General features: G+C 37.3%; 1 protein-coding gene across 2 annotated transcripts; it reads right to left on the bottom strand.

Moving 5' to 3' along the window:
- Positions 1–58: 58 nt before the first annotated feature.
- Positions 59–24766, bottom strand: LOC127444690 (ubiquitin-like modifier-activating enzyme 6). 2 transcript variants are annotated; one of them, XM_051704221.1, is made up of 33 exons: positions 24685–24766; positions 21161–21243; positions 20901–20995; positions 19560–19588; positions 19171–19265; positions 18385–18496; positions 17411–17491; positions 17032–17154; positions 16747–16870; positions 16022–16125; positions 15861–15923; positions 15701–15777; positions 14497–14563; positions 14261–14404; positions 14114–14181; positions 13822–13900; positions 12925–13005; positions 12746–12823; positions 10278–10459; positions 10081–10186; positions 9900–9989; positions 7991–8071; positions 7782–7910; positions 7385–7436; positions 7208–7271; positions 6991–7060; positions 6769–6840; positions 6537–6660; positions 6238–6431; positions 5162–5289; positions 4973–5060; positions 4768–4862; positions 59–2688 (listed from the first exon to the last, which is right to left on the bottom strand). In XM_051704221.1, the coding sequence occupies exons 2-33, from the start codon at positions 21196–21198 to the stop codon at positions 2538–2540; spliced, it is 3084 nt and encodes a 1027-aa protein (XP_051560181.1). In that variant the 5' UTR covers positions 21199–21243; positions 24685–24766; the 3' UTR covers positions 59–2537. The 2 variants fall into 2 exon arrangements, with proteins under 2 accessions (XP_051560181.1, XP_051560182.1); XM_051704222.1 differs by lacking the exon at positions 24685–24766 and having other exon boundaries at positions 21161–22209.
- Positions 24767–27532: the final 2766 nt, after the last annotated feature.

A 27532-nucleotide genomic window follows, 5' to 3' on the forward strand; every position in this document is an offset into this window, starting at 1 on the left:
AAATATAGATAAAGAATAAATTAAAGAGGAAAGCTTAAAAATGCCATTTTGACTCGACTTAAACTTTGATTTTATTGGACTTTATTGAATACTGTGGTCACAATGACAACATATTACATCATCTTCGAAATCACTGGTTTAACTCCTTTAGATATCCCCATCATGATTTAGATAAAATCAGTGCTAGACATCATGAGAGAATTCTGTGCATCTGAAGGTAAGCCATTTTAAAAGGATCAAAATAGAAAATGTTTTAAGACTTTTTACAAGATATTCACTGTAATCTCAAAGTTTGGGGATAGGTTAAGGTGTATGACTATGCATGTGTGATTTCTGATCACTACTGCCAGCCACTCATGTATTAACTGTTTGGCTAACTCAGATATACATATTCAAGGACACTTTAGGATGACTGAATGACATCAAAAAGGCTGCAGATAAATTGAGGAACTTGTGAAAAGGTTGTTTTTGCTGCTGACATGCAGGCTGGACTTCAGGTAATATGAATGAAACTTAATGTGAGGGATAATGTCTATATCATTGTGATTATGCTGAGTCACAACCAAGATTTGTTGCCAAAATGTTCATGTCACAGGAATGAAAGCACATTAAAGGAGTAGTTCACCCAAAAATAAGAATTCTCTCATCATTTGCTCACCCTCATGCCATTCCAGATGTGTATGACTTTCCTTCTTCTGCTGAACACAAATTAAGATTTTTAGAAGAATATCTCAGCTCTGTAGGTTCATACAATGCAAGTGAATGGTGGCCAGAATGTTCAATCTCAAAAAAATCACAAAGGCAGCCTATAAGTAACCCATAAAAAAATACTCGTGTTTAAATCGGCCTTCAGAAGCTATATGATAGGTGTGTGTGAGTATCACATCAATATTTAAGCCCTTTTTTTTCAATATAAATATCCAAATTCATTTTCACTTCCACGTTCTTTTTTCTTTGAAGATTCATATTCTACGTGAATATTGCCACCTACTGGTAGGGGTTGGTAAAAGGTGGAGATTTATAGTAAAAAAAAAAAGACTTAAACATTGATCTGTTTCTCACCCACACTTATCATATTGCTTCAAAAGATATGGATTTAACCACTGGAGTTGTATGGATTACTTTTATGCTGCCTTTATGTGATTATTGGAGATTCAGAGTTCTGGTCACCATTCACTCGCATTGTATGGACCTACAGAGCTGAAATATTCTTCTGAAAATCTTCATTTGTGTTCAGCAGAAGAAAGAACGTCATACACATCTGGGATGGCATGAGGGTGATTAAACGATGAGAGAATTTTTGGGTAAACTATCCCTTTAAGCAGCTGATAGCGGCTGTAGATGGTTGCTAAGATAATGTATTCACTACAGCTCCACCTAGTGGCACTGTTGAGAATGCATTTTTACCACTCTTATTACCCTTCCTATACTGGATTTTTACAAAACTGTGGAATTGTCATAGTATCTGTGACAACAGAATCAATTTCCTTTAAATCTACCATAATGAAGGAAAATCCTGACATCCATACTGTCTTACAAATGCAAAACGCAGTAACTATGCAGGGACGGATTATGACTTGCAAAGGCCCCGGGGCCAATTATCTCCAAGGGCCCCCCTCCCACACTTTCTTTTTTTTTTTTTTACATATCAACTGGCCCAAAAGTTTTTGACCTGGGGCGGGGGGGGTGTCAGGATTGCCAAACATTAAAGGCCAGGGCCCACCCAGGCAGTCGAGGGCCCCTGGTAGTCAAGGGCCCCTGGGCACTGGCCCCATTGGTAATACATCCCTGTAACTATGTCAACACAAACTAACTTGGTTTTAGTATAGACTTTGTAGTTGCTGCAGCATAATTAAGCCAAAACTGTCTAACACAGGACAGATCAGTTTAAGAGACTCAATTCTCGCAGCATACTCAAATGAGACTTGTGAAGTTGCGAAGAACTTCTGAATACAGCTGCTGATGAACTTAAACCAAGCAAAATCTTTGGCGTTTACATCGCTTATATTGACAGACAACTTATTAAATCCCAATATCCTCCCAAAACATTTAGTCATGTGCAAATAAATTACTGTTGAGATTAGGGATGCACCGATGCCATTATAGGTGCTAGTATCTGGTCTGATACTCTGTTGGCCATTAAAATGCTAGGGATATTTCAATGAATAAACAATCAGTGCATCCCTACATTAGAGCAAGATGAATCTTTATCTCTTACAAGCCCTCCAGTGACTTACACTGAACTGAGTCCTCTCCCAGTCTAAGAGACAAACAAAGAGTAACAAGAAGCCCTGGGGAAATCATGTAAACACTTTCTTTTCTTTTACCTCTTCTGAGCAATAACATTATAATCATTATTATAGTCACATTGAAGCATATTTTAAGGCATCAGCACAGACAATGCTGTGCAATAAAATAATAAACAAATTGAAAAAAAAAAAAAAAATCAAATGTATATTGATTTAGATCAAGTGCTACTCCACTTGTGGTCCACAGGCCAAGGGAGGGGAGAGTGTGTGTTTGTGTGTGGATGTGTGTCAGGCAGTCCCATCGCTCTGGCTTTCTCGACTGAAGTAATAGCGCACTGGGGGGCCGGGCAGATCCTCATCACCATCTGCCTCAGGGGCAAATGATACGGTGAGGTCAACATACTTTCTGCCAGCTGAGGGTTTGATCAGTTTATGCATTCTGTAGAGATAGTTGGAGAGAAATGGGTTTACTGTTATGGAACTACATAAGAGAGCCACAAGAAATTCTGATAGCAAATTTAATCTTGAAGGAATTATCCAAACATGAAAACTGTCATTATTTATTCACCATCATGTCATTCCAAACCTGTAAGACTTTCTTTCTGCTGTGTAACACAAAAGGAGCACAATGTACTTGTTGTTTATTGCCATGCAACAACAAAAGAATAGGGACCAGAGCTTTGACGCTTCAATAAGGATGTAAAAGCACCATAAAAGTAGTCCATATGACCTTGTGTTATATATACAAATCTTTTGGAGCCACACAGTTTTCTGGCTTTGTGTGAGGAACAGCAGCCGGCTGTCAGAAACCCTGTAAGTTAAGAAAACCCTAGCTGACAGCAGCCTTACAATTATAACTAAGGGTTTTCTTAACTTAAAAGGTTTTTTGCAACCCGTCCCAGACTGCAATTTAAGTCATTATTCACTGAAAATCTTGACATCTGTCCTAGCTCCTCTTGGCACGTTCATGAGAGAAGTTATGGGGTTCGATTCATGAACGAATCATTGTTTTGAGTCTTATCTCTTAAATGAATCGGTTAACTGCAGGGATGGGACGATATGGTTCTCATGATTCGGTTCAATATATGATATGAGATTCACGGTTCGATATTATAACACTTAAATGACAAAGTGTAAAAAAAAATAATTTTTTAAATATCTATATCTATATCTATATATGTTTGAACAAAATGCACATTATAATCTCTCCTCAAAATAAAGTTCTTTAATACACAATATAAATCTTCAAAGTTTAAATAATAAGAGTTTCTCATATACTGTACCTTTCTCTATAAAAAAAAAGATCACAAACAAATAAGCCTTCAAAAATAGTGGGCTACATTCAGGCTGATCAGGTGCAGAACAAGCAACAGAACTGAACAGAACCTGTTCTGAAAAGTATGTGAAAGTGTATATTTTATTTTTTTAATAATTTGTCATCATTATTATAATTAAATTTAAATCTACATTCTATCAATTAATATTATATCATGAAATTGTATATATATATATAAGTATTATTATATATAAAACTGTTTGTTTTATATGTGTACAATTCTAAGTTACAACACTGATTTATATACATTTGTATTACAAGTGCTAAAATAGTACTGTCACTTTAAGAGTTCAACGTGACACACACAGCTGATCCGTTTTATTAACGAGAGAGAAGTCTCTCGCTTTAGTGCATCTATGCTGTGTGACTAAAATTAATATTTCTTTTTACTTTTTATCTGACTGTATAGAACAGAAAGGATATTAAAAGACACATTATTCAATGAAAATGGAGTGCGGGATCTCATCTTTAACGGACACACATTACACGGAGGAAATAGTCCATTTTAATCTGAAGCACTTTTCAACAAAACAAGGAGATTTTCCAGGTATTGCAGTACTTTTATAAAATTAATTTTTAACTAATTTTTAAAAGCTAAATTCAAGCACTTTAAGCGCTTCAATGGCCTTGTGTGAACCCTGTAAACAGTGCAGAAAAAAACAGGTCATTTCATTTATAATTACACAGACAGAATTTGTTTTTTGTAAATTTCGAAATATCGAGTTTTGCCTCAATAAGGTTAGTCATATTTTTGGTATGCGATATATCGAAGTTCGATATATCATCTCATCTCTAGTTAATCGGGTTCTCGAGTTTAAGTTACTGACTCAATGATCTGGTTGTAGTGGATTATAGCTCTCTGGAGGTGAAGATTATAAGTGAATAATGACTAATATTTCGGTCTGTGGCACACAAAGCTTCAGAAGACTTCTTTTTTGAAACTTGAAAACTCCAGTCCCTATTTTTTGTAACTGCATGGAATAATGCAGTACACTCTTTAAAATTTCTCCTTTTGAGTTCCATTGGAGAAAGTCATACAGGTTTGAAACAACATGAGGGTGAGTAAATGATGACTGAATTTTCCTTCCATTATATATATATATATATATATATATATATATATATATATATATATATATATATATATATATAAGTAGCATAGTATTTATTGTTGGGCCTTACGTCAGTTTGAGTCTTTTGTTATGGCCTGGCATAACCGGCACATAGAGCATCTTCACCCCGTGAACAACCATAGTGGGCTCAATTCCATACTTTTCCTGAAAACCAAGTGCAAAGCAAGTAATTCAATAATTCATTCTTAACAAATGCTAACAGATTCTTAAGATGCTTTTAACACAATTGATATGGGAGCTCAAGTGTTACTCACCCTAACCGCACTAATGAAATCAGACAAGGTGAAGTCCTCATGACCAAAGATTGTCCAGCGGTCCCAGATAGAGAAGGAGATATCATCTCTAGTCAAATCAAAAGGCACGAAATAAACAAAAGTTATTAAACACATTTTTTATGAAACACAAGATGTTCAAAAGTTTAAATGCATGTGTTTTGCCATTACCTGATCTGGGTTCTCTTGACCTGAGCTGTTTCTGTGAGCACCATGACCGGAATGGCCAAGTTGAAGAAACAGTTTTTAAACGACTCAAATCCATAACCACCAGCAATTTTTATCAACTCCACTGCCACCTACACAAAGCCAACAGTTAAATAATCTTAAAGTATATGTCGATTTTTGGACACTTAAGTTACACTTAAAAAATGTATGCTAATTTTTGCTTTAGATAAAAAAATTAAATAAAACCAAGTGGCACCTGCAAACAAAGTGATGCTAGAGTTGCTCGACCAGAAAGTGTTTAAATACTTTGTCTAAATTTTGAACAATATATCAATTGTTTTCTAATTTGAATATGAAACCCAGCAAATTTCCAATTGTAAAATGTTTTGTTTGAAAAATGTACTTGCTATCTTTCTTTACAATGAATGCCACTTAGTTTGAGATTATATATATATATATATATCTGTAGGTCCATACAATGCAAGTGAATGGGTGCCAAAATTTTGAAGCTCCAAAAATCACATAAATCAGCATAAAAGTAATCCATAAGACTCCAGTGGTTAAATCAATGTCTTCAGGAGCGATATGATAGATGTGGGTGAGAAACAGATCACTTTCATATTCTTCTTCTTGTGTTTCTGGTGATTCACATTCTTCATGCATATTGCCCCCTACTGGGCAGGGAGAATAATTTCAAGCAAAAAATTACTTAAATATTAATCAGTTTCTCACCCACACCTATCATATCACTTCTGAAAATATGGATTAAAACACAGATTACGTTCATGATGCTTTTATGTGCTTTTTGGAGCGTCAAGATTTTGGCACCCATTCACTTGCATTGTATGGACCTACAGAGCTGATATATTCTTCTAAAAATCATAATTTATATTCTACAGAATAAAGAAAGTCATACACATCTGGGATGGCATGATAGTGGGTAAATGATGAGAATTTTTATTTTTGGGTGAACTATCCCTTTAATTGTGGCTTAAATGTCTGCCTACTTTTTGAGGCTAGTGTGTATAACATCTGAGTGAATGATATAGAAATAATCTAAATATTTTCTTCTCTCTTACCAGTCCTGCAACAGCAGCTGTAGACGTGGCGATAGCAGGGATGATTTTGCCAGCAATCCGTTTAGTTTGTAGTCTGTCAGCAGCCTCAATGGCATACATATGAGCTCGAAGGGCAGATGCTGCTGCTACAAAATCCATGTGTCCGTTTGAGTCATCATCCTTTTCAAAGTACAATGGATTCATCCGTAGCCTCTCTAAAGATGGACGAAGAAAGGAAAAAATTTGGATCTCATGGTTTGGTTCCTACAGCTGTTATGTGCAATGCATGAGTATATGATTGTGGATGTGTATTAACACACCTGGTGTTATAAAGTTGGAGTTGATGGCCTCCTGTAGCTGTGAGATCGCCTCTCTCTCCTCATCACTGCTCACTGTCACTTTAATCTGATCAGGCTTCTTAACATTTTCATCTGTCTCTATATGCTAACACAGAACATGCACAAACTTAGTGATTGACTTAAAAGAAAAGCATGCGATTTCTGTGCCATTAGCAGCACCAGAGAAAAGTACGGACTATATTTAAACAGACACCTTTTCTGCTGGTTTGTATTCGGGAACCTCCACTGCAGCTAAAACGCTTGATACAGCCTCGTAGGAAAAACTCTATGAATAATTCAAGAGCATAGACGATTCAGTTTAAACGGAACAGACAAACAACAACAGCAAAATATAAAAACTTTAGATATCAACTCAAGATTTTAGTTCCACACAGGTAAAAAAGAAACATACCCACGTGTGAAATTTTCTTTTTACCTTTTCTGAGTATGGAACATTATAAATTCCAGCAAAAAGGCGAGCTGCGCTGACAACAAAACTGAAATGCCTAGGAAGGAAGAGACATTTTCTCATTAAAAATTCCACACATCTTAAAATCAATTCTTTTCCATTTCTGTGTTCAACCCTTTGAAAATGAATGCCTGTTGCTGTGAATGACAGTCTATAAAGATGTAATCTTTACTCTCATACTCACAGTGGGTCGTTGAGGTCAAACTCTATAGGAGAAGGCGGCCGTTTAGGAGACTGCCAAAACAGACCTGAAAACATTGGATAAACACTTCAGATGGGAAAAGATATGGGTGCCAGATCTTTGGACTGTTGATTAACAATGCAGCTTCTCTGCATGAGTGAATAAAGCATTTTCACTTACTGCCATCTTTTAGTCGTGTGTCCAATGGAAATGAGTGCAGTAGTTGTAATGCCTGAAATATTCATGTAATAGTGGCATGTTGTAAGAACATTACTTCCATTTTTATATTACATAAACATTTCTGTCAATGTGGATGTATTACTATGTTATTACTATTTTATAAACACCACCTATAGTGATCAAATCCCTTGGCCCTGGGAACATTCATGTGCTTTTGTACTGGTCATGGTTTAGAGAAGATCAAATATCAGATTTCACTGGAAACCACTGGGTAAATTATAAAAGTCCACTGCAGAATTGCTTCATTAGAATTATTAGAAGCAATTCAACAGGGGACTGTTATTTTTCAAGTGGGTTCTCTGTAAAATCATGTTATAATATTATTATATTTCCATACCTTTCTTTTGAAGTACTTGTCAAATTTGAGGCGCGCAAGGGATAGACAGTGATCCCATTGAGTGGGTCTCCGACTCAACAACTTAATGACCTGAAATGATCCTTCCATACTCTCTCCAGCCATCATCCTCTACACACACAAGCAGAAGTTAGATGACACCACAAGGCAAAACTAGGGGGATTAGATAAGTGTGTAGTATATATTCTCACCTGTAGCACATCCTGAGGTGACGAATGTCTCTGCCAGAACATGTTGTACACGGAGGGCTTGTGGGAGAAAGCACTTTCAAACTATACACACAAGAACAAAAATCAGAACACTCATATCTTCAAACACTATTAAGAGCTCTAAGCAGACATACAATGAGGTCTTTTTGACTGGTATGTAAGTTGTTTTCTATTATGGGAGCAATTCAAGCTTGAAATACATGTGTTTTTATGAGCCGCATCAGTAGAGGGCAGTTAAGCAGCTCAATAAATCTCTCAAGCAGTGCAACCACAGAATGAGTGGCAGTCACATGATGCTTTCTTGACAGCTGGGCACAGAACAACAGAATACAGGGATCTCGAGATGTGATTTTCAATGTTTCAACTACTTTTAACTTGACACAGCGTCCTAAATTAGAGGTCGGCGATAGTGGATTTTGCCAATACCGATAAGGTGGTGGAAAAAGCTGATAACCGGTTAGTCGGCCGATAGTTTTTAAAACTGATTTAAGAATGCCAAAAAATTTGCTTATTCTTTCCTTACTATGAAAGGCACAGACAAAGAGTAATAAATGAATAAAATCCCAGAGACAGTTTATTGTTCAACCAAAAGTAACCAGAAAAACTGAAGATTTGGTGCGTAATGTGGGACTTTTCAGAATAAACAAGCCCGAAACACACCATGGACTCTTATTTTGAAAGGACGAAATGATGAAAAAACTATCGGCAACTATCGGCATATATTTTTGACGATAACGATAGTTCCAAAAAGCAACTATCGGCACCGATTAATCGGTAAAACCGATATATCGGTCTACCTTGCTAGAAATGCAGCATTTATGACACTGAAAACCAAAGAGATGCTCCTTTGAGAGCAGGACAGATTGAGGAACTCAATGCTAAATGGATTACTGTTGATTGTAGGCTTGTTCATTGATATGGGAATAAAATAAACAATATATTGACTTCTAAAGCCACTTTTCTTTATTGTCTAATCAATGCTTTACTCATCTGCCACAATAATACAATATTTTTCCATTTTAATCTGCCCTACTTATTTTATTTATAATTATTAAAATGATGCATAATTTATATTGAATGATCTCTATTTGAGGTCCTTTCTCAGCTGATAATGATATATGCGATTAATTGCAATTTATTCGATTAATCGGCGTGTCATGTAACTAATTTGATTTAAAATTTCAAACAATTGACAGCCCTAGTAAAAAAAACGACATTTCTGTTATTTGTTACATTGTACTGTGCATGCAGCCTGGCAGACGAGCTTACTGAAGTAATATTCAAATGCATTCTCCGAAACTGTCCTCTCCCTCATATGTAGTGCTGAGAAGCAGATTTCATATTAGTGAATCGGTTTGTTCAGATGGTTCAAGTAAATAAACCGATTTCATATTAGTGAATCGGTTTGTTCAGATGGTTCAAGTAAATAAACGATTCACCTATTCCATATGCAGAAGTCCTTGGGTCTTTCTTTATGTAGAAAAATATCGAGTTGAATACTTACATTCATTGCTATGTTGTCATCTCAGTAATATAAATAAGTGTTTTCTAGTTTTATTAGTTGTATTTAGTGTACAATTATCTGTTGAATGTTGTCACCCTAAGTAAGATAAATACTATGTTGATTGCAGAGTTAAATAATATAACTTAAATAGCTTTTATGTAGGTAGGTATGTTTTGTTAGTAACTTGTAGTGTTGCTGCAGTAAATACTTTTTTTACAGAACAGTATTTTGACTACTTAAAACACTGTGTGGCTTGAAGCGTGGCAAGCTACAGTTTCATAGAAGATTCCCAAACTACTTATGTATGGCTGATGAGGGAATGTATGGGCACGAGTGAGAGTGAGTGTGTGTGTGTGTGTGTGTGTGTGTGTGTGTGTGTTTACTGACCTTGTCTCTGGCCCACTGTATGGTGTGTTCAATAACAGCAGGAAAAGACTTCAGAGTGCAGAATGGGATCTCCTCCTCTGGTGGGTCTCTCTAAGAAACATAAGAACATCACAGTCATGTCACAAAAACATGCATACATGAAATGGCACACAGCCTCCCCTATACACACACACACACTTACATGGCTGTTGTAGGACTCTGTGAGGTTTGGGACGATGATCTCCGTGTGTCCTTTCGTACCCATGGTACCTGAGTCTAACAGAGCTTTCTGACTGGATACACATCGACTGCAATTTAGAAAAAAAACAACCACTGAAAATGTGCAATACATCAAAAATGCACTACATGAGAAACAGTTTTGTGATGTCACAGTATTACCTATCCACGTATCTCCGTGCCTCCACATTGTCCAGTGCGGTGACCACCAGGTTGAGAATGGAGAAGAAAGCATCGCTATAGATGTCCTCTGTAGCAGGACACACTTTATGCAGATGAGCTTCTATTTGCAGCTCTGGGTTTATTTCTAATGTAGCTTCTGCTGCTGTAGTGCTTTTTGGCTTCTACAGAGAGACAATGGAAGAAGGGGAGAACATCAGGACACTAAAAAGATCATTAAATGAGATCGCTAATATAATTTGCATTTACATGTGGACAGTTCTAAATAGAAATGCATGGGGCCTGGTTTGCTCAGCGAGTAAAGACGCTGACTACCAACCCTGGAGTTGCGAGTTCGAATCCAGGGCGTGCTGAGTGACTCCAGCCAGGTCTCCAAAGCAACAAAATTGGCCTGGTTGCTAGGGAGGGTAGAGTCACATGGGGTAACCTCCTCATGGTCACTATAATGCGGTTCACTCTCGGTGGGGGCACGTGGAGAGTTGTGAGTGGATGCCGTGGGGAATAGCGTGAAGCCTCCACACGCGCTATGTCTCCGCGGTAACGCGCTCAACATGACACGTGATAAGATGCGTGGATTGACGGTCTCAGATGCGGAGGCAACTGAGATTCATCCTCTGCCACCTGGATTGAGGCGAATCACTACGCCACCATGAGGACTTACAGCGTATTGGGAATTGGGCATTCAAAATTGGGGAGAAAAAGGGGAGAAAAAAAAAATAAAAATGCATGATGCATCCAAAGTGTAAACATTTACAGTTGAAATCCAAAGTTTACATACACCTTAGTCAAACATATTTAAACTCAGTTTTTCACAATTCCTGACATTTAATCATAGAAAACATTCCCTGTCTTAAGTCAGTTAGCATCACTACTTTATTTTAATGTGAAATGTCAGAATAATAGTAGAGGGAATTATTTATTTCGGCTTTTATTTCTTTCATCACATTCCCAGTGGGTCAGAAGTTTACATACAATTTGTTAGTATTTGGTAGCATTGCCTTTCAATTGTTTAACTTGGTTCAAATGTTTTGGGTAGCCTTCCACAAGCTTCTCACAAGAAGTTGCTGGAATTTTGGCCCATTCCTCCAGACACAACTGGTGTAACTGAGTCAGGTTTGTAGGCCTCCTTGCTCACACACGCTTTTCAGTTCTGCCCACACTATCGGATTGTGGTCAGGGCTTTGTGATGGCCTCTCCAGTACCTTGACTTTGTTGTCCTTAAGCCATTTTGCCACATCTTTGGAGGTATGCTTGGGGTCATTGTCCATTTGGAAGACACATTTGCAACCAAGCTTTAACTTTATGGCTGATGTCTTGATGTTGCTTCAATATATCCATATAATTTTCCTTCCTCATGATGCCATCTTTGTTGTGAAATGCACCAGTCCCTCCTGCAGCAAAGCACCCCCACAACATGATGCAGCCACCCCTATGCATCATGGTTGGGATGGTGTTCTTCGGCTTGCAAGTCTCACCCTTTTTCCTCCAAACATAACGATGGTCATTATGGCCAAACAGTTCAATTTTTGTTTTATCAGACCAGAGGACATTTCTCCAAAAAGTAAGATCTTTGTCCCCATGTGCATTTGCAAACTGTAGTCTGGCTTTTTTATGGCGGTTTTGGAGCAGTGGCTTCTTCCTTGCTGAGCAGCCTTTCAGGTTATGTCGATATAGAACCCATTTTACTGTGGATATAGATACTTGTCTACCTGTTTCCTCCAGCTTCTTCACAAGGTTCTTTGCTGTTGTTCTGGGATTGATTTGCACTAGGAGAGAGAATGCATCTTCCTGAGCGGTATGATGACTGCGTGGTCCCATGGTGTATATATTTGCGTACTATTGTTTGTACAGATGAATGTGGTACCTTCAGGCGTTTGGAAATTGCTCAAGGATGAACCAGACTTGTGGAGGTCCACAATTGTTTTTCTGAGGTCTTGGCTGATTTCTTTAGATATTCCCATGATCTGAGTTTGAAGGTAGGCCTTAAAATACATCCACAGGTACACCTCCAATTGACTCCAATTAGCCTATCAGAAGCTAATTGGTTAATTGCCTAAAGGTTTGACACCCTTTTCTGGAATTTTCCAAGCTGCTTAAAGGCACAGTTAACTTAGTGTATGTAAACTTCTGACCCACTGGAAGTGTGATATAGTCAATCAAAAGTGAAACAATCTGTCTGTAAACAATTGTTGGAAAAATTACTCATGTCATACACAAAGTAGATGTCCTAAATGACTTGCCAAAACAGTTCATTATAGTTTGCTAATATGAAATCTGTGGAGTGCTTAAAAAATTTGTTTTTATAACTTCAACCTAAGTGTATGTAAACTTCTGACTTCAACTGTATCTGTCTTGGTTGACCACACTGAGACAGATGTTAATACCAAATGTAAACAGGGCCATTCATTGCATGCCTGGAGCTGCAGATGACAAAGGTATGAAAGAGGTACCCGTATGTGTTGAGGTCTGAAGAGAAACTGCCGATTAAGGTTAGATTTCTCAATTAAATCTGGATCGGTGATGCAAATCTAAGAAAGAATAAACACATTTAAAGAATTATACTAACATTCCATTACTCATGTAAACAAGAAGTAAAGAACATTAAGCTTCTTTCAGGTGTATAGCCCACCTCTCCTGAAAATCTGCTCAATCCCACACCCAGCAGTGCCAAATTCTTCAGCATCTCACAGCCAATAGCACCACAGCCCACCTACAAGCACATATTTAGACAATCAAACAACAGTGTAACACTTGTCTACATTACATCCATAAAAAGTGTATAACCTGAGCATTTTTGGATTAAAGCTTAAGTGTGTCATTTCTTCAATGTTAAAATTCTATCTTTTATCCCGGCTTATATGCAGAGTCAACTATAGGCAAGCCATTTGTAGGTGGATTTTACCTAAATCCCCATTCACACCACCAGCCACATCTGGATCTCGCAAGTCCCTAGTGGTCATTACTGCTGCTGTCGATTTAACATTACTGGGGGACTGCACAACTGGCCAACATTCAGTAGGGGAGAGTGTTTTACATAATGTGCAGCAGGGCTTGTTGCATCATATCATTAACGAGATTAACAATCTATCAAAATATGAATCAAACTCAATGCAGACAGTACCTGACATCGGTTTTCCACACATCATTGTTTTATTATATCCATGCATGTGATTACAGGCAAATGATATTAAACAGCGAAATCTCTCATATGCCCTGTATGTTTTAGTGGCCGTTCAGCTAGACACAGAAACATTTGAACAAGGCTTGATCAATGATGTGATTTTGGGGCGGAACTATCTGTTTGTTCAACCAATGGAAAACGGGGGAAGTTTTCTAGGATCTGTTTGCAAACTGTGATTATTTTTGAGATTCCTTTTGTTGACACTAGTGGCACAGAAACTGACACACTTCAGCTTTAAAACACACAATTCAGCTGGTTCAAGTTTTGCTGTACAATAACCTTTTAAATCATGTTTAAAATAATAATTTTAGTTAAATCTGTCCCTCCGTACCCTCTTACACTCACCATGAATACGCGAAACTTGTGCAGTTTCAAACACAGTGATTGGCCGATACATGCCCTCAGGGCATCATACCGATCACCCCTACACATACATGTCAAAATAGACATTGAAAGGATTAGTTTACCTAAAAATGAAAAGGCACTCTAAGCCTTTCATAAACAATCCTCATGTAACAAATCAGCTCAGTTCTTATTACATGATAACTAACATAACACAAGTCAACATAACACCAATCAAACTACTCATTTGAACTAACAACAGATAATAAAGCTCATTATTTGATGTGAAGCTTACCTAGGGGCAAATTCCTCACCAGAGAGAGACTGGAGGGGCTGAATAACCTCCACTGCATCTAGATAAAACTATATAGGCATACATGCAAAGATTATATCAATGCCATATATACATCATGGACAAAAGAGCCGCTGTCTTTTGACCTACCCATTGCTGAAGCGGTGCAAATTTTCCAGTGAGAGCCTTTAGCACCTCCTGACTAGCGATCCCACCCACCGCGGCCGCGAGAGGAGAGAGACAGCCCCTCGCACAGCGTGACACACACCTCACCAGATCCTGGTTTATACACACCTGACAACACACACATTTAGATTCAAAGAAAAATGTGTGATGATATGTGCAACAGGAATTGACTGTGAATGCTTGTAAAAATAAAATCTCACTTTGTTTTTAAGTGTTTTGCTGATCTCCTCTGTGAACTTCAGGAGCAGATCAGCATCCTGCAAACAACTACATACAGCAGGGACAAATAATGCATTAAAATCATCTTTATTCATCATGTCAATCATTATAAGAGAGAGGGAGAGAGAGAAACAGAAAGAGAATATGTAAAAATAAGAAAAGAAATAGACTAAGGGGCCGTGCACACAGGATGCGTTAATGCTTTCAAAAACAGCTAGAAAAAGCATAACAGAATGGAACAGATCGCAGGAGTCTTGAGACATGCTTTTCAAAGTTTACAACTTTAACATATGAAATCCTCGTGAAATGCAAAATGCGATGTCGTTTGAGACAGAATTGTCCATCTGATGCATGTGTACATAGTAGGGATGTGCCGACGTACCGGCTGCCGATATGTATCAGACAATTAATGACCAAATTAAAACCACTGGCATATCAGAAACGCCGATATTAAAAATTATGGTTTATTTATAATTCATTAGTAACACACTTTGTTAAAACTATGTGAATTCAAATGCACAATCCATAAATAATAACAGCCATAATGGTTGGCACTCTGTAGAACACGTAATATTTAATTTCTATTCTTTCTCAGTCACATTAATGCTTAAAAACCATCATAAAAGGATTTGACAGATGTGAAAGCGGCACTTAGCTATAGGCTACATCACATGATGAGGGGAATCATCCAAAACGCTTTGAAACTAGCAGACTTTGACTTCTGAGACATCTGTATTATATCTATTAATGCAGCATGAATGATTGAATTAAGATTAAAATCGCAACATGGACTTGCACGATTACTAAACCTTAGGCTATGGCTATCGGCCTAATATTTTCATATCGTTGCTTCGCTTGTACATAGACAAACAATTAAAAGAAATGATCATAACGGCGTCTCAAAAAAACATTTAAATGTATTCATTTAGCAGACACCTTTATTCGAAGTGACTCAACATTCAATGTGTACATTTTACCAGTAAGTGCGTTCCTTGGGAATCAAACCAATGAGCTTGGCGCTGCTACCGCCATGCTCTACAAGTTAAGCTATAGGACCCTTGTGAACTAGTGAGAAAACCTAGTAAGCTTACCCAGACTCCATTTTTTATCATGATGCCCCAAAATAATGTTACTGTAGGCAGCTTACTAGATTTTGAAATACAGAGATAAAATGGATGTTATTACCCAATGTTGGGAAGTCTGCCGTGCTGATCCAAGAAAGCATCCATAGCCAACATGATTGTGTGGAGCTGTAGAGGGACCTGATTTAAAACACAGATTCTCTTGTCAGTAACTGCAGTAACAATAAACGGACTCCAGCAATGAAAGAGGTTGTGATTCTGACCTCTGGTTTGCTGAAGTCTGGGGTGAGGAGTCGAGGGTCAGATATCTGCTGCTCCATCGTCTCCTACAAACACACAACAGACAGAGGAAACAGTTGCTCATTATACTGTATGCCACCACTATCAAACAGATCAACTGAAGGGATTAGAGGTGTTGACATACAAAGCTGATGGTTTTGGGGATCTTGACCAGGCGAAAGATTCCTCCATGAGCATACGGCTGGAAAGATGAGGTATCTCCAATCGCAAAACTGTATGGGGAAAGAACTAAACACACACAGACAGAGTTAGACAGGTTAAAACCCTTTCACATGACATCAAAGTTGCCCAATGAACGTTATAATGGCAGTCAAGCATAGGAACACACCACTCAAAGTAAAAAAAAAAATAGCTTTGACCCTATTTTCCTTTGATCTTTCAAAGCATAGCCAATGATTACTGGACAATTCGCATAACTTATGCAATGTCTGTCTTTGCAATGAAAGGTCTAACTTTGCATCCACATTTGTGATTTTCACAAATAGTTTTCAATAGGGATGCCATGATACGGTTTCACTATTAACCATGATTAAACATGTCACAGCTAATTTAACCGTAACAACAAAACATGAAATTTTTTATATACACATGGCAAAAATATTTGTATAACCCTAAATTTTCACATTTAGGCTTACACTGAAAATCTCTGAAATTTAGCCCAGGCTTTCATTCTGAAGTCAGAATGGCTTCTATGAGGCTATGTGACACAACTTGACAAAAGTTAAGCGAACCACACAAAGCTGAGTGAAAGCCTAAGCAAATTTGACTGTGACTGTGGACTGATATTATAAATGTATTCAGCTGTCTATTACTATGTGTGTGAAGTGTGTGTAGACTTTGTGTTTGTACCTGTAATTTCATGTGTGGTTCCATTGAGTTCACTCATGCCATTGATCTCTTTGAAACACACACTCTGCCCTGTCTGAAGGCCGTGTGTTCGGCTGTCCATACATGTCACCACCCCAGGGCACTCCTATGATTGGATTTCAAGCAGAAGTTATAATAGCGACCCGTATTATAGATTTTAATTTCTCAGATCAGATTCAGCCTGCGTATTGGTAAAGAAATCTCTGATCTCCAGAAGACTATGGGTAGGATCAAATGAAAAGAGAATCAGGAAGGTGCTTTAATTACCTGGCTGATGTTCTGGATGAAAAGTTCTTTTGGTTCCTCTCCTGTAGGGTCAGACACCTCAAACACATCCCCAAAATCACAGAACACTCGCGAGCAGATCCCAAAAACATCACAGCCAATGAACTGCACCAAAAGACAATGATTTCACATCCATGAAACTACTGTTATCATGCTAGCTGGCTTTTCAGAAATTAATTCTTATAGATGTATGTCTGTCTATACATCTCCCAGGGGTAAACAAAAACTGATCCTGAATATATCAGATCACTGCACAATTGTGAATCAGTTTGATTGAGTTAAAAAAAAAAAAAAAATCTGTTTTCAAGCATCCAAACAGAGATCCATCTTCAAGTGCAAATGTGTTGGGGAATGACTGTACCTTGATAGGAGGCTGCTGAGAGTGGCAGAAATTGTTGATCTGTTTCTGTAAGCTCAGTTTTGTTTCTGTCAATACTACACACTAAGGAAATAAACACACAGATTAAAAAGTTACATATGATAGGAACATACAGATTAATCTATAGTTTAATCACTCAAGACAGAACACTATGGTTTAAAAAATCAGAATAAAGGTAAATCATTTAAAGGGATAGTTCACCCAAAAATGAGCATTCTCTCATGATTTACTCATCCTCCTGGCATTCCAGATATGTATGACTTCCTCCCTTCTGCAGGACACAAATGAAGATTTTTAGAAGAATATTTCAGCTCTGTAGGTCCTCACAATGGAAGCGAATGGGTGCCAAATGTTTGAAGCTCCAAAATCCACATAAAGGGACCATAAAAGTAATCCATAAGACTCCAGTGGTTAAATATATGTGTTCAAACACGATATGATAGGTGTAGGTGAGAAACAGATCAATATTCAAGTCATTTTTTGTCATAAATTCTCCTCCCTGCCCATTAGGGGGCGATATGCATGAAGAATGTGTGAATCACCAAAAACAGGAGAAAGTGTAAGTGAAGAAAAAAAGCACTTAATATTGACCTGTTTCTCACCCACACCTTTCATATCACTTCAGAAGACATGGATTTAACCACTGGAGTCTTATGGATTACTTTTATGTTGCACTTATATGGATTTTGGAGCTTCAAAATGTTGGCACCCTTTCACTTGCATTGTATGAACCTACAGAGCTGAAATATTCTTCTAAAAATCTTCATTTGTGTTCTGAAGAAGAAAAAGTCATACACATCTGGGATGGCATGAGGGTGAGTAAATGATGAGAGAATTTTAATTTTTGGGTGAACTATTCCTTTAAATAGTACAAGCAAGACGCTATATGTATTTGATCCTGTTCAAAAACACTATGAACTATTCTGAGTTTTCTATGAGTCTCAGTTGAGACCAACCTGGTATCTCTTCAGGAAGCTGAGGTCAGTGCTTTCATCCAGGACATCACTGGACACACTGACCTGAACATAGGGATTTAACTCAGCCACTCGAGAATGGACAGCCTCCACCCTGGGAAAAAAGAGAGCATCATTGTGGATAAGAGCAGGGCATTCTAGAAATCAAGAGCCAGTCCATACAGGGTCATAACAATAATACAAATAATTCCTAATAAATATCATAAAAACTTTTTTTGTGTTTAATCTCAATTTAAATGCACTATGCACTGGAAAACCTGCCAAGGAAGATATACTGTAGTTTGTCCTGTGTAGAAATTGCCCGTTTAGGGCTGCATGGTTATGACGCAAATCATAATGGTTGATTATTTCCCTTGATATTGTAATTGCAATATTAAAATATTTATTTTGGGTGGATCAACGGCACACCATATTTTTTATGTTGGCTACATTTCCAAAACAAGCTGAGAACTGACCTAAATGGTCAACTTCACATTGGAACTCTTAAAGCATAAAAAACAAAGCTGTTATTCAAATTTTGAATACATTATACACAGAAACGAGCAACAGACTTGTCTGTGAATGGTTTACAATGTTCAATAGCTGCAAAAACACATGTTAAATAGAAAATGAAATAGAAACGTTTGATGTAACATGAGTAGACTTACATGGACTTAAATTGTGGCAGCTGTCATTGAAATCTCAATCATTTATCTGATTAAATGTGCAGCACTTTGTCAGCATGAACTCTGGTTGCAATTTATTATGCTTGGAGTCATTATAGTGTACCTTTTCTTTTGGCTACGTACATCCTCCTCTCTGATGAAGAAGTTGGTGCCCAGATCCCAAACTTCACATCGCTTACAGTCATGGAGGGTGACTCCCTTCAAAAACACATGCACAAAGTCTCATAACGCACTCTAATAATGGAAGTGCAACCAATCCGCAAATAGTCAGAATTCACTACTACAATAAAAATGCTAGCTACAAGTACTGTACAGTCACAGCAAATAAAAATAACAATAAAATAATCCAGCCTATTACATTAAGTTTAATTTAATACAATGCCAAGATAAAAAATGAATGCCCTAAAACAGAAAAATCACAGAACAAAAGTAAAGCCTAAGCATCAACAAAAACACAGATCGAGAATGAGGAAGAATTCAAATTTCCCTTACCTTCACTCCTGCCAGGACAATGTTTTTTGCTGCATAACAGATTTAGAAACAAATTACAATAATAAAAAAAAAGTCAATACCACCAGTTCACAGATTACTGAAAAGTCAACAGATGCGGTAAAAAACATGGAATGTATAGGGTAAAGAATCAAGGAGCAAAGATGGAAGAAAATGGGTAGACAATACCAGTAACTAGATCCTAAGTCATGATTTTAAAGAATCTCTGATACTTTCCAATCCTCTGAAATTGCATGAACAATTTTTAGGTGTGAGCAGATATGACAGGTAGAAAAGTATGTGCACAAGAATACAAAGTGTGTGGATAAGTTATGCATCATCTACAAAATTATTATTCGTACAGACAGATATACAAGTAAGAGTAATTTTAAACAAGTAAATGTATATTTATGTATTTATGAATACAATATGCAGCAGGATCCAAAGGTCCATACAACGCAAGTGAATGCTGACCAGAACGTTGAAGCTCCAAAAAGCACATAAAGGCAGCATAAATGTAGTCCATAAGACTCCAGTGGTTTAATCCATGTCTACAGAAGCGATATGATAGGTGTGGGTGAGAAACAGATAAAACAATTTTTTACTATAAATCCCCACTTTCACTTTCACATTCTGAAAGTGAAAGTGGAGATTTATAGTAAAAAAAAGGACTTAAATATTGATCTGTTTCTCACCCACACCTATTATATCGCTTCTGAATACATGGATTAAACCACTGAAGTCTTATGGACTACATTTATGCTGCCTTTATGTGCTTTTTGGAGCTTCAACGTTCTGGTCAGCATTCACTTGCATTGTAAGGACCTACAAGGCTGAGACATTCTTCTAAAAATCTCTGTTTTTGACCTGCAGAAGAAAGAAAGTCATACACATCTGAGATGGCATGAAAGTATATGAGAGAATTCTCAATTTCTGGGTGACTATCTCTTTAAGTAATTTGAAAATAAAAAAAATAAAGAATTTTGTTCTTTGTTAACTCCCCTGAACAAAAGGTCAGATAATTCTGGCATAACATGGATCATCAGGCTTTGCACAAGCTGTTGGAGTCTGTGCCAGGTTGAAAGCATTTTGTCATTAAAGCAACACACATACTAAATGCTAAGAAATTCAGACATTCATTTCAAACAAATTACAATAAAACAGGCACATTTTCACAAGTCATTTCAGACTTTCGGTCTCCACACTGCTTTTTTGTCTTTGTTATAATTTGGCTAAGTTGAGTTTAAAAGGCATATTAGCCTATTCCTGTTATTTTTCTATAATAATAATAAGAATAATTAACAATTTAAAGTGGTGTAAGAAATGAGCATTAGCACCACCCACCTATCTCCACTCCAACAGCTCCCATTCCACTGAGAAACACAGCAGACTGGGCCATCTGCTGCATGGCACTGTCTCCCAGCACATACCGCTGCCGACTGCACACACACATGAACACACACAAACACAAGCTGTTAGGTGCTCGGAAGTTTTTTCATCAAAATGAATTTGATTCTAGATACGACCAAAATGGAAGTCTTTCTTAGTTTCAATCACATTCAGCTTGATTAAGCTGTGTTTTAGGTCCAGTATGCACAGATTACCTGTACAAAGAGTCATCTATATCCATGGAGTCGGCCATTGTGGGAAGGGGAGAGGGGGTGTCCAGGTGTTCCTCTATAAGATGCTGTAAGTGAGATAAAAAGCCTCTACTCACTGTTGGATTATAGAAGACCTGAGAAACACGACTTGAGATTTAGACCAATGGTTCTCAACTGGTGGGTCAAAGGTCTGTTTTAAAGGGACAGCAGAGGAGAAAACAATCCAAAATGCACATAATAAAATGTAACTAACCATGTAATCGTGCATAGATAGGATAGCAAAATAAATAGGCTTATCAACTTTTAAAAGGTAAGAGTCAATGTGTCAAATAATATTAATTAGGTCAATTTAAGGCATTCATTTAGTGCGATCAATTACATAAAAAGTAATGCGTTCAAAAATGAACAAAGAATCATATTTAAGACCATAATAAGGAATTATGCTTGAGGAACCACTTTCATGTTTTTACGAGTCTTGGTCAGCAGGGCGAAGTAAGCGCAACTCCAGCTCTACAAGCAACACGCAGCTGTAAAGACAACAAAATGCTCAAGAATGCAGGAGCCTTAAGATGTGTTTTTCTAAATTTCAAACTATGTTTAACTTGACACAGCATCCTAAAAACGCTGTTTATGACACGATGCATCCAAAGAGAGATGCTTTGAAAAGCATCCGTCGGACGGTCTCCCCAATTTTGGAATGGCCAATTCCCACTACTTACTAGGTCCTTGTGGTGGCGCAGTTACTCACCTCAATCCGGGTGGCGGAGGACAAGTCTCAGTTGCCTCCGCTTCTGAGACAGTCAATCCGCGCATCTTATCACGTGGCTCGCTGTGCATGACACTGCGGAGACTCACAGCATGTGGAGACTCATGCTATTCTCTGCGATCCACGTACAACTTACCACATGCCGCACTGAGAGCGAGAACCACTCATCACGACCACGAGGAGTGGTCATGTGACTCTACCCTCCCTAGCAACCAGGTCAATTTGGTTGCTTAGGAAACCTGGCTGGAGTCACTCAGCACACCCTGGATTCGAACTCGTGACTCTAGGGGTGGTAGTCAGCGTCAGTACTCGCTGAGCTACCCAGGCCCTGGAAAAGCCCTTTTAATAAGTTTACTTTGGACAGATTGATGAATTCAGTTGCAAAATGGATGGCTGTAGACTGTAAGCTAAAGATAAGCTTGTTTAATGATATGGAAATAAACAATATATTACTTTCTAAAGCAACTTTTTGCATTGCCTAATTAATGCTTTACTTGTCTGCCACAATAATACAATATATATAAACATTTCCTGAATTATATTTATTTATTATAATTATTATAATATTGATTTAATTATTTATAATAATCACCATATATCACATTATTTTTATATGGGGGCCTTTCCCTGCAAATATTGACATATGCAATTAATTGTGATTAATTCAATTAATTAATCAGTATATGATGTAATTATTTTTATTTAAATGTTTAATCAATTGACAGCCATAATTAATACATTTTAATAGTTGATTTTAGGGGATTTCTGTTACCTTTGTACAATAAACAATTTTGGTACTGTTAAGTCGCTACATGAAATCTGGGCCCTGAAGCAAAACCACAATTACACCACTGCTTTAATCTATGCATCATTTAAGATTTAACCCTTGTGCGAACTTAGGGACATTTTTGTCTTTTTCATTTTTGTTTTTTCTATCATTTTGGCTGTGTTAATGCCAACAGCATAAATTTTGCAAAAGGTGTGTATTTTTGGGGGAATTTTGATATTTCAACCTCAGTTCCTATAATACATCTGTAATACACTGTGTACACAAAATAGTTACACGCAGGACCCTCAGGACAAAAATGTCCCCACTGAAATCCATTACATGGCAATATTTGATCCCATTGCAATTTAAGCATAAAATCATGAATTCTATGATATTATGCTTTCATTCCAGAGCCCTGGCTTCAAAATGTAAAAAATATATATTTTCCACCAGATGGCGCCATTTTTCTCATGTTTAGCCTATGGAGCAAATACATGCTTTTTTCCTATTTTCTGTTTGCTGTATTATAGAGCACTGCAGGCCAATTGAATAAATGATGCAGCTAAAATTGTGTGGGTGTGTTGGTATGGATGTCAGAGTGTGTTGTGCATGTGTGTATTGATAAATGTGTGTGTGTGTGTGTGTGTGTGTGTAAAAAACAACAGTGGCATTATGTAAACAAACTGGCATTTAAAGGGTTAAAATCCTGAAAATGAATATTTGGTAGTTATGATCAGGACTGATGTTGGTTACAAAATCTAAGTCAGTGAAAGTGGAAAATAATATTAATATATAATATTTTTATGGCATTTTTTTCCCGCAGACATTTTTGTCCTCTAAGGTCCTGAGGTTTTTTTTGTTTTGTTTTTTAAATCTAACACTGCACAAAAAATAATAATACATCAAAATCAATGTCGTTGCTAATCATTGACATATCCCAGACTGTGATAACCTCCCCCCCCAAAAAATCCCCTTTGAATTTATTATATGGAAAAAAAAATTTGGTTTGTTTGTTTTTGTTTTTTTTTTGCTTTTTTCATAAAAAACAAAACAAAACAAAACAAAAAAACAAGTGCCATTATATAAACAAACTGGCATTTAAAGGGTTAAAATCCTGAAAACGAATGAATATTTGGTAGTTATGATCAGGACTGATGTTGGTTAAAAAAAAATGTACTCATTCAAAGTGGAAATAATATTAACATATAATATTATTATGGCTGTTTTTTGACGCGGGCATTTTTGTCCTCTAAGGACCTCTGAGTAACTTTTTTAAATTGAAGCAACAAGGGTTAATCTATGCATTCAGTTCAGAAAGCTTAGTTTGGAGATGCCGACAACCTGCTTTCAAAGATCTGGCTGTCACAAACTGTATATTACTTGTCATCTGGCAAACTCTTCAGAAACGAAGCACAAAGAGTAACTTCAGGTACACTGGTCTATCATGAATAGCTCTGGACAGCCATCTCGGTCACTTTGCTATGAATCTATAATGACTGACAACCAATTCATGCAGTTTCATTCGCTGTCATGCAGCATTTTCACATGCAATTGATTATAACGAAACACGCACATTCCTACCAAAAGATCCACAACTTATGTATTTTAAAAGAAGCACTCTGTTTGAGCACTGACAGACACATGTCTAATGTCCTCCACATTCTATTAAATGCTCTTTATGAATATCTAAAACATACTATAGATCACATCATCAAAAACATACCTCGCGTTTAATCAAAGAGCTTTACAAATAGCATTTAATCAGCAATGCATCATATTGCTTACTCATATCAATGTATCATTAGCCCACCGGATAGCTGAGCTCATCACAAAATTAGGCTGTCTATTGAGATAAAAGCAGAAAAGCCAAATGTGCTGGCACGACTGTGCTTAATGCAGATTAAGGGCTGTGGTGGCTTGTTGCTTTCAAAGAGTCGAAGTTTACATTGGTACATAAAGTAAAATGTAAATAGAGAGCTGTGAATACGCTACCTGTCAATGTGCTCCAGGAACGAAGCAGCACACTACTTCTTCTTCTTCTTCTTCTTCTTCTTCTTCTTCTCCTCCTACTCCTCCTACTCCTCCTCCTCCTCCTCCTCCTCCTTCTTTTCTTCTATGGTGTTTAATGGCGGTTGGCAAACCAGCTTATAGGTGCATTACCGCCACCGACTGGACTGGAGTGTGGTACAGGATTATGCAGGAGAAAAAAAAAAAAAAAAAATAATTATATATATATATATATATTCTTTTAACTAATTCAGTTTCTTTTATAAACTTAATGTCATCATATATCTTGCCAGCTGTTTTCCCTAAGAGACCTGATAAAGAAAAGTCATGATGTTTTGTCTTTCTTAGTGACTAAAGAAGGTGATATCTGGATATCAGTGTCCACATCACTGAGGAACTCACATGGTCCATCCACACTGAGGCCGTTGTGAAGAAGGCTCACCAGCACCTCTTCTTCCTGAGACGGCTGAGGAAGTTTGGAATGAACCGCCACATCCTCACACGGTTCTACACCTGCACTGTAGAGAGCATCCTGACTGGCTGCATCATTGCCTGGTACGGCAACAGCAACATCCTCAACCGCAAAGCCCTGCAAAGGGTGGTGCGAACTGCCAGACACATCATCGGAGGTGAGCTTCCCTCCCTCCAGGACATATATACCAGGCGGTGTGTGAAAAAAGCTCGGAGGATCATCAGAGACTCCAGCCACCCGAGCCATGGGCTGCTCTCACTGCTACCATCAGGCAGGCGGTATCGCAGCATCAGGACCCGCACCAGCCGACTTCATGACAGCTTCTTCCCCCAAGCAATCAGACTTTTGAACTCTTGATCTCCCACAATCAAATTACATCAGCACTGCACTTTATTAATCTTACACTGGACTGTCATAAATTATATTCTCTCTTAACAACACACTGGCAACTGACTATTAACCAACAGCCTGAATGTCAATACAGCACAATACAACCTACAGTATATTTTATATATACTATATTTATTGTATACTGTGTATTCTGTATTGTGTGTATGCGTATTCTATATTGTGTGTATTGTATAATGTATATTGTATATTATTATTTGTATATTGTGTTGTGTGTAATTATGTGTATATTGGATATGTAAATTGTGTTGTGTAAATCTGATGTTTATTGTAAATTGGTATATGTCTCATCACTGTCATGACTGCTATGTTGCTCGGATCTGCACCCAAGACTTTAACCCACTGTTGCCCTTGTGTATATGGTTGAGTGACAAAGGGATTTGATTTGATCTCTCAGTATTGTATTTCCTACAATGAAATAGTACATGATTGACTGTTTCTGGTTGGCTACAGTATGTGCATTTCCCAGTTGGGTGCTTGCCTATTTTATACAATGTATTATTAAGTCCAGTATGACCTATTCTCAGACGAGTGATGATATTTTCTTCCCTTCGATTCCTGCCCTCCATCCTCCCAGCACTAACATGTTTTGTATATTATATAAATGTCTTCTGGTTTCATTGTCATCCCAATACTTCTGCCATACTGATTGTACATATGTCCTAATGTGTACCTTAGCTTTAGCTTTGCTTAATGGGACTTGTAGACCTACTTGTTTAATTCTTAGAGTTTGTTTGGCCAAAATATCCACCTGCTCATTTCCCTCTACACCAACATGAGCAGGAACCCAAAGGAAGTATGTATATATCCCCTTAACTTTTATATTATACATATATGTCATAAGGCACTTCTTCTTCTGCACCTATGCAGAGGTTTTTAGTGGTGTGGGAAAAAGTCTACCGCCATCTAGTGGATTGGACTCTCAACAACTATTTTCTTATGTTTGTTCTGCAAATAAAAGAGTTAAAGAAAACAAATAAAATGATTGAAGGTACTATGAAAACATACTGTGACTTTCAGAACTAAAAAGAACTTCAAACTGAGTAGGCTCGGTGTTCATGATACAGTGTTCAAATGAAACAATGTGCAAATCCCTAATCCTACAGGTAGTCAAACAAATAGAGTACTACTATTACTATGTGCTCAGTAAGACAAAATTACCATGTGATACAAGCAAACAGCTCATTGTGAGGGTTTTGTGAAGTAAATCATTGTAGGAAAAGGCAATATTGCTAGTAGCAGCCTATGTTGTTTCATCCCATAATTTCATCCCAGTTTGGGGTGTTTGATCTAAATTTAAAGGGATAGTTCACCCAAAAATGTAAAATTCTCTCATCATTTACTCACCCTCATGCCATTCCAAATGTGTATGACTTTCTTTCTTCTGCAGAACACAAATAATGGTTTTTAGAAGAATATCTCAGCTCTGTTGGTCCATACAATGCAAGTGAATGATGACCAGAACTCTGAAGCTCCAAAAGCTCATAAATGCAGCATAAAAGTAATCCATATGACTCCAGTGGTTTAGTCAGTGTCTTCAGAAGTTATATGACAGGTGTGGGTGAGAAACAGATCACCATTTAAGTCCTTTCTTACTATAAATCTCCACTTTCACCAGCCCTGTCCAGTAGGTGGCGATATGCACAAAGAATGTGAATCATTAAAAAACAAAAGAAGAATGTGAAAGTGAAAGTAGAGATTTATAGTAAAAAAGGACTTAAATGTTGATCTGTATCTCACCCACACTTATTATGTCACTTCTGAAGATATGGATTTAATCAACAGAGCCGTATATATTATTTTATACTGCCTTTATGTGCTTTTTGGAGCATCACATTTCTGGTCTCCATTCATTTGCATTATATGGACCTACACAGCTAAGATATATATATATATATATATATATATATATATATATATATATATATATATATATATATATATATATATTTA

This window comes from Myxocyprinus asiaticus, chromosome 8 (assembly GCF_019703515.2).
Source record: "Myxocyprinus asiaticus isolate MX2 ecotype Aquarium Trade chromosome 8, UBuf_Myxa_2, whole genome shotgun sequence".
Lineage (NCBI taxonomy): Eukaryota > Metazoa > Chordata > Actinopteri > Cypriniformes > Catostomidae > Myxocyprinus > Myxocyprinus asiaticus.

Excerpts from the sequence above, each read along its gene's own strand:
- LOC127444690 (XM_051704221.1), bottom strand. The coding sequence starts at position 21,198 with ATGGCCGACTCCATGGATATAGATGACTCTTTGTACAG. Across the intron at positions 7,272-7,384 it reads CACACGACTAAAAGATGGCA|GTCTGTTTTGGCAGTCTCCT; the intron begins GTAAGTGAAAAT and ends CAATGTTTTCAG. Across the intron at positions 6,432-6,536 it reads CTCCAACTTTATAACACCAG|AGAGGCTACGGATGAATCCA; the intron begins GTGTGTTAATAC and ends GTCCATCTTTAG.